Source organism: Pteropus vampyrus, unplaced genomic scaffold, assembly GCF_000151845.1.
Source record: "Pteropus vampyrus isolate Shadow unplaced genomic scaffold, Pvam_2.0 Scaffold287, whole genome shotgun sequence".
NCBI classification, from domain to species: Eukaryota; Metazoa; Chordata; class Mammalia; order Chiroptera; family Pteropodidae; genus Pteropus; species Pteropus vampyrus.
Genome location: NW_011889068.1, coordinates 1,014,225 through 1,022,268, shown reverse-complemented (window position 1 = coordinate 1,022,268; position 8,044 = coordinate 1,014,225). Strand labels below are relative to the sequence as shown.

The 8,044-nt window shown below is 35.9% G+C and overlaps 1 protein-coding gene across 1 annotated transcript in view; it reads left to right on the top strand.

Annotated features, from left to right (window-relative positions):
- The window catches only part of SNX31 (sorting nexin 31), a 61,046-nt gene that overhangs the window by 43,036 nt on the left and 9,966 nt on the right, over positions 1–8,044 (top strand). Inside the window, exons 11-12 of the mRNA XM_011376195.1 lie at positions 4,605–4,718; positions 7,252–7,329. Of these exons, the coding sequence (XP_011374497.1) occupies positions 4,605–4,718; positions 7,252–7,329 (192 nt within the window). The remainder of the gene's footprint in view (positions 1–4,604; positions 4,719–7,251; positions 7,330–8,044) is intronic.

The following is an 8,044-nucleotide window of genomic DNA, read 5'->3' as shown; positions in this document are numbered from 1 at the left end:
GAGTTGTACCCACTTTCTCCCACCCCCACTCCTCCTTAACTCCTTGCAACTGCTAATCTGTCTGTCATTTCCATAGTGTATCATTTCAGGAATATTATATGAAACTTTTAGAGGTGATAGATACATTTATTACCTTGATCGTGGTGATGGTTTCATGGATGTATACTCGTATATCTAAACTCATAAATTTGTATACATTAAACATGTGCCTTTTTTTGGTATATCAATTATACTGCAATAAAACTTTATAAATAAAACAGAAACACATAAAATGACATTATGGATTGGTCAGATGAAAATGTTGTGACCAGAAGTTTGAAGGACCCAAAATGTATTTCCCCTTGGGCTATTATTCAGTATTCAATAATTCAGTGTTTATGGTGACTTTATAGAACATGAATACTGTGAATTAGAACAATTGACTGTTTTTAGAAAGTAAAAATATAAATAAAAGCAAGAAATTGATTACCTTAAAAAGTAAAAAATTTTACATAAATGGAATCCTATAGTATGTAGCCTCTGGGATTGGCTTTTCTTTTACTCAGAATTTCTTTGGAAATTCATCTAGGTTCTTGTGATCAATAGTTTGTTTCTTTTTATTGTTGATCAGTATTCCGTGGTATGGAATGGCCAAAATTTGTTTAACCATTCACCCAATGAAAGATATCTGGTTGTTTCCAGACATATAAAAGTTGCATGTTTCATCTTTTAAGAAACTGCCAAATTGTTTTCAATTTATATTCCCACCAGCGATGTTTGTGTATTCCAGTTACTCTGCATCCTCATCAGCATTTGGCATTGTTACTACTTTTTATTTTAGTCATTCTGATAAGTGTAATGGTATTTCACTGTGATTTTAATTTGCATTTTCCTCATGGCTAATGATGTTGAACATCTCTTCATGTGGTTATTTACCATATGTTTATTGTCTTTGGTGAAATGTCTTTTCATATCTTTTGCTCATTTTCTAATTTGATTGTTTACTGTTCAGTTATGAGAGTACTTAATACATTCTAGACAATAGTCCTCTGCTGGATATGTGGTTTGCAAATACTTTCACTTTGTAGTATTTTTGTCCTCTTAACAGGTCTTTTGTGGAGCAAAAGTTTTTAATTTTGGTGAAGTCCAATTCATCAGTTTTTCCTTTTATAAATTGTGTCTTAGTGTCAAGTGTAAGAACTTTTTGCCAAACCCTAGACCATGAAAGTTGTTTTCCCTACGGTTTTTTTCTAAAAGTTTTATAGTTATAGGTTATGCATTTAAGTCTATTATCCATTTTGAGTTAATTTTTGTATAGGGTGTGAAACTTTGGATGAATTTCCTTTTTTTTTTGCCTATGGAAGGCCAAATGTTCCAGGACCATTTGTTGAAAAGGCTCTTTTAAAAATACACTCAAGAATTTAGAGAAAAACAGCATGATAAGAAGGGAAATGGAAGACACAAAAATAATCCAAATGGAACTCCTAGAGATGAAAAATATAATGATAGAAATAAAAATACATTGGATGGGAAAAAACATGTTAGACGTTACAGAAGAACAGACAACCTTAAAACCATAGCAACAGAAACTACTCAAAATGAAACACAGAGAGAAAAAAGACTGAACTAAAACCACAATGAGATACCACTTTACATGAATTGCTTTTGTACCTTTGTCAAAAACCAGTTGGGCATATTTGTGTGGGTCTCTTTCTAGGTCCTTTATTCTGTTTCACTGATCTATATCTCTATCATTCCAATACCACCCAATCATTCTCTTTCTTTGTAACAGTTTTATCAAGATATTGTTCACATACCATATGATTCACCTATATAAAGTGTACCATTTAATGGCATTCAATATAATCACAGAGTTGTGCAACCATCACCACAATCAATTTAAGAACACTTTTATCACCTCAAAAAGAAACTCCATACCCTTTACATGTTGCTTTCTTATTCCCCAATTCCCACCAGCCCTAAGAGAACTTTAATCTACTTTCTGTCTCTATGGATTTACCTATTCTGAACATTTCATATTAATGGAATTATATGTGATCTTTTGTGACTGGCTTCTTTTACTTAGGGTGTTTCCAAGGCTTATCCTTGTAGTAACATGTATCAGTACTTTATTCTTTTTTATGGTCAAATAATATTCCATTGTAAGAATATACCAAATTTGGTTTATCCATTCATCCATTGATGAACATTTGGGTTGTTTCTACCTTTTGGCTGTTATGAATTATGCTGCCAAGAGCATTTGTGTACAAGTTTTTCTGTGGACATATGTTGTAATTTCTCTTGGGTATATACCTAGGAATGGAATTGCTGGTAACTCCACCATAGTGGTACCTCTATGGTGAGCCTTTTGACAAAATTCCAGGATGTTATCCAAAGTGTCTGCTCCAATTTACATCCCCACCAGCAGTGTAAGAGAGTTCTGATTTCTCCACATTCTTGCCAGTATTTTATTATCTGATTTTTTAAAATATAGCCAGATATGTAAAGTGGTATCTCATTGTGGTTTTAGTTCAGTCTTTTTTCTCTCTGTGTTTCATTTTGAGTAGTTTCTGTTGCTATGGTTTTAAGGTTGTCTGTTCTTCTGTAACGTCTAACATGTTTTTTCCCATCCAATGTATTTTTATTTCTATCATTATATTTTTCATCTCTAGGAGTTCCATTTGGATTATTTTTGTGTCTTCCATTTCCCTTCTTATCATGCTGTTTTTCTCTAAATTCTTGAGTGTATTTTTAAAATAACTGTTTTAATATTGTTGTCTACTAATTCCATCATCTGTCATCTGAGTCTGATTGATTTTTCTTCTGTTTGCCCAATATACTTTTCTCCTACTTTGCATACCAGGTAATGTTTTTATGGTATGCTAAACATTGTAAATTTTACATTGTTGAATACTGGAATTTATTGTATTATTTTAAACAGTATTAGACTTTGTCCTGGCATGCAATTAAGTTACTTGGGATTGGTTTGATATTTTTATTTTTTTATTTTTTGAGGCTCACTTTTAAGCTTTCTTAAGGCAGGTCAAGAGCAGTCTTGAGGGCTAATTTAGTTCTTTCCTCTTTGGTTACCATTCTTAGGATTCTTCTAATGTCTTGTTTATTACAGTCTCTCTACTCTGATAGAAACACAAATGATTTCCAGCCTGATCTGTAAGCTCCTGGAATTGTTCAACCTACTGCTTTTCTGTGATTCTTTCCCCAGCCTCACATACATAGATGTGTCTGCACATCTGTACATCCTCACACATGCACAGATTATTCAACCAAAGATTTGAAAGGAGCTTTCTGGAACTCTTTCTCTGTATAAAGCCTTTGTCTTTGGTCTTCTGTCCCACAAATTCTAACCTCGACCTCTTCAAACTTTTTTCTCTTTTTTCTCAACTCAGTAAGACCTCGGGCTCTGCTGGGGTTTCCTCTCCTGGTGCCGCCTCCTGGAAACTCCTCCAGGCAGTAAGGAAGGTAACTGTAGGGCTCACTTCATTTGCTTTCCTTTTCCCTGAGTTAATAGCCCTCTATTATCTGGTTCTGAAAACAGGTGTTTCCCAGTTCATTTTTTACATTGATGTTGTGAGACCAATATTTCTAAAATATAAATCTAATTGTGTTATTACTCAGTTTTTAAAATCTTTTAATAAATACCTGTTGCCCTCAAGATAAGAGTCCAGGTTTTAGCTTAGCTTATAAAACCTGTAACAGGGCTCTTTGGTGGCTAGCAATGGAAAGCAATATATGTGGCTCTAGTAAAAAGGGGATTTATTGGAGGGACATAGGGTTACTGATTTAAAGTAAAGGCTGAAGCAGCGGCTTAGGAGTCAAGAAGGAAAGAAGCTGAAGGTCTCTAGGAATTCTTTATCAGGAACCTGCTCCTTGGGTCTCTATGCCGTGGAATCAGATGAGGGGCACAGAGAGTGTTTGTTCAATTGGCTTGAGCTTGGGTCATGTGCCACTCTCCAGAGGGCAGCAATCTCTGATTGTCCTACCTGCATAGCCACAGTAGAAGAGAAAAGTTTTTCCCAAGGGAATGTGAGACTCCATTGTTAGGAGAAAGAGGGATAGATGCCATATAGCAAAAATCACAGGTGCTTTCTACTAGGCTTTCAGGATCTGGCCCTAGCCTGCCTCCCTAAGTGTCTTTTCTCACCACCCATGTGCCTCATAGCCTGTGCTTCAGCCATACTTGATCCCTTGACACGTCTCCTATGTGCCAGGCTCCCTCATGCCCCAGTGCATTTGCACTTTTTTCTTCTAATAGGAACAGCTTGTCTACTAGAAACAACCCACCCACCACCACCAACAACAAAAAAACAAAAACAAAAACCCACAAACGGCAAACTTAATTTTTACTTCTGCCTAGATCTCCTACCTCCAGGAAGATTGCCTTTGCCCTCCTAGTCTGTATAAAGTGTCCATCCTATTTCATAGACCTGTATTTACTTCCCTGATAACATTTATTATATCCAATTGTGGTGATTTACTCTCATGGCTCCTTATAGCCTGATAGCTTCTTGGGAATAAGGACAGTCTCACTTGTTTTGATATTTTGCAAGTATATAGTAGCCACTTAAATTTCTACTGATTACCAAATAATATATTTTCTTCTGTAGGGGACTCTGTTGGACATGGATGGGCCCCAGCGAACTCTCAACCAGAACTTAGAGCTCAGATTTCAGTATAGTGCGGAAAGTCGCTGGCAATGGTTTGTTATTTACACAAAACAGGTGAGTTCAGAGCATGAAAACCACCAGTCCTGAAATGCTCCCTTGCTTGCTGGGGTAGATAAAGCACCTTACCCTAACCCAACTGGAGTAGAGTACTAGAATACACTATGCACTCTCTTTTTGGCCTATAATATAACCTGTTTGTTTTGTTTTGTTTTGTTTTACTAGTCATTGCAGCCTTCATATCAATTAGAAACAAATTTAGTTACCAAATAACAGGAGACTCAACTAACAGTGGCATAAACTATGAGTCAGTAAACTTTTTCTCAAAGGGCCAGAGAGTAAATATTTTAGGTCCTTATGGTCTCTTTTACAACTGCTCAGCTCTGTTGTTGTAGCACAAAAGCAGCCACAGACAACATGTAAACAAGTGGGTATAGCTGTGTTCCAATAAAACTTTATTTATAAAAATAGGTTGGAGGCTGAATTTGTTTGCTCAGACAATACATATTTTTATCACCTCACTGGAGAGGTGGTAAAGAATTCACCGGAGGTAGATGATTGACATCCCTATCATTCTCTTGATCTTTTCCAAGCAGAAAAGCTATACTTTATCTGGAAAACAAAAACTTTACCCTAGAAGACCCCAGTAGATTTTCCTTTTGTCTCATTGGCCAGAAGTGGGTCACTCCTAGCTGCAAGAGAGTCTGGGAATCAAACATTTAGCAAAGGGGAACAGAGTTCATAATCAGCTCAGAGTAAACATGAGTCATTCATTGCCTGGAGCGGGGCATGTGTTGTCCCAAACAAAATTGGGCTTATAACTAAAATTGGAATAGAAATTGTTTTTTAAAAATCAAATTTTCTAAATACCAACCTCAGTTGAAAACTACTATTTACTGAACTAAAGAAAGCTATTTCAAATTGAAATCAAAACTACAAATGTTCTAAAATGAAACAAAAATAACAAAGTAATCCTTGCATCAACATTCTTTTCAGCTTGAGTCCCCGATAGTCACACTAAGGCCCTTGGAGCATTCTGATTTTAGGTAAACAAAACTTCCATTCAACTCTCTACTTCCTGTACAGTGTGATCAGAGGTATGAGATATCAAAGTCCTCTGAGAAACATGAAATACTAAGCCAAAATCCTACGCTAAAGAAATGGATCCTTAGGTTCACCTTCAATATGAAACATCCTCAGGGAAGTGGTAGGATGTTTCCTGACACAAGATTTGCAGTCCCTTGGAGAGACAGAGATTTTGGTAATCAAACCACCCTCCCTCCCCCAGAATGCTAAGTGCAATAGTTAAATTTTATTATGGTCTTTAGTCTGTAGCAAATGAATTTAAGTCACTATAGAGAGGTATAGTAAACATTCTTTTAAAGGATTTCTAGTAAGGTTTTATTTCCTTTGGAGTATGGGTTTATTGATATGCACCCAGGGGCTACTTCTGCAAAAGGCAGAAATGTGGGTTATGTGCCTTGCAAATACATACAAATGAGGGCTTGGGCTCAAATCTTTTCTAGACCCTTTAAACAAAGGCTCAGCCTCTTTATATTTAATAAACTTTACCTGGTTTATAGCAGAGTCCTAACCTGCATATCTATGTACATTGTATAATAATATGGAATCAGTTCATACCTTGTGGGACACCATTAAATATCCTTCCTAGCTGCATCAGCTCAGGAGTTATTGTTTAACTGTTTTATACCCTGGTTTTGTGTAGGTTACATATATGCACAGATCAACAGGGTTAGTTCTCATCAAAACCAAGAAGTCAAATTTGTTGTCATATATAAACCCCACATTTTTTATTCTTTTCCTTATTAGTGGCAGTGCCTTTCTTCTCTCTTCCCACATTTCTCTCTCTTAAAATAAAATGAATTTCTATCATGCTCTATATTCCTGCAAGACTTTGAGATGTTCCCTCTATGTAGCCCGCTCTCCCTCTAATTATTTCTATGAACTGTCCTCCAAGAGTTATATGAACTACCACCCTAATCTGAGTGTTTGCTCTCTTTCCTCCTTTCCATCATCCCCTCTATCCCCCCAGCGCCATCTCAGGCTATACTAAGGTCATACAGCCTCAAGCTTTGAGCTTCAGTTGTCTTAAACCTTGGTAGGGCCCAAAGAGAAGAGAGCAAGGCAAGAACTGAGAGCAAAACAAGAGAGAAAAATAGGTCTCTCAGTTATTATGCATACAATTAACTATCAGATTAACCAACATCAGCTTATTTGATTATAATAATAAGCACTTTTTATTATTTGTTGCTTGTAAAACATGAGCTGCTTACAAAGTAATAGAAAAAAATGGGATGTGAAAGGTAAGTTTTAAGAGGCAAAAAGATTAGTAATGAGATCTTGGCCATTTCTCAGCTGTCTTTTTAAAATTTACTGTAAATAGATCCACCTGATTAAGCAAATTTATCATTTCTTGATAATTATATCTTATGCAAATTTATGGAAATCAAAGAACTCTAAATTCATACTGTTGGAGGCAGAGATCAAAATCTGATTTGTGGTATAGGAGGGAAGGAAGAGAATGAAGATCTCCTCAGCTGAAATACTTCTTTTCTTCTGGATTTCTTAGGCTTTTTTGCTGAGTAGCTGCTTGAAAAAGATGATCTCAGAAAAGATGATAAAGCTAGCTGCAGAGAATCCAGAAATGGTAACTGCTCTTATTTGACTATATTTTTCACTTTAAGTTCCCACCATTAGCCGACACTAAACTATACTGATTAACTCTAGGGCCTGAGAGTCTGGGCCTCAAGGAAGGAATCTGGCAGCCCACCTGTGAGCTCCTCTGCCCTCTGGGAGCTCAGTCTTTAGAATTCAAGCTATTTTCCAAGGAGAATTCATCCTTGGATTGCTGAGAACTCTCTAATCCTCTCTATGGAGAATTCTGGAATTACCATCAATGCTACATTATAAAGTCAGGATCTTGAGAGGTTTTTAACACAACACAATGATCTTAAACTCTACAGTTTGTCTCTAGAAAGAGCCCTCAACCTCTGTGATACTTCTACTGTGCCAAATTAAAATACCTTTAGCAGTAGAGAGAAACCATTGAGGAAAAGAAGCTCTCCAGCCTATAATTTTTTCTTGAATGTAAAATTAAACTTTGTTTTTCTAGTCTATATCTCTTCAATAAAGGCTTAGGAACTCATTGAAAGGGCCAGTGGCAGACTGTAAAAAGTATTATTGAGATATTAAACTTTTCTACTTGCTTTGTCATCATCATGATGTAAGCATGTTCTTAATAAGACAGTACTGTTTGATTTTTTAAAAAATAATTACAAATACTAATGCCTAGTTGACATTTATAAACATAATTCTTTTGCAGAATATTACACTGATCTTTAAAAATGCAACAAAAAACATTC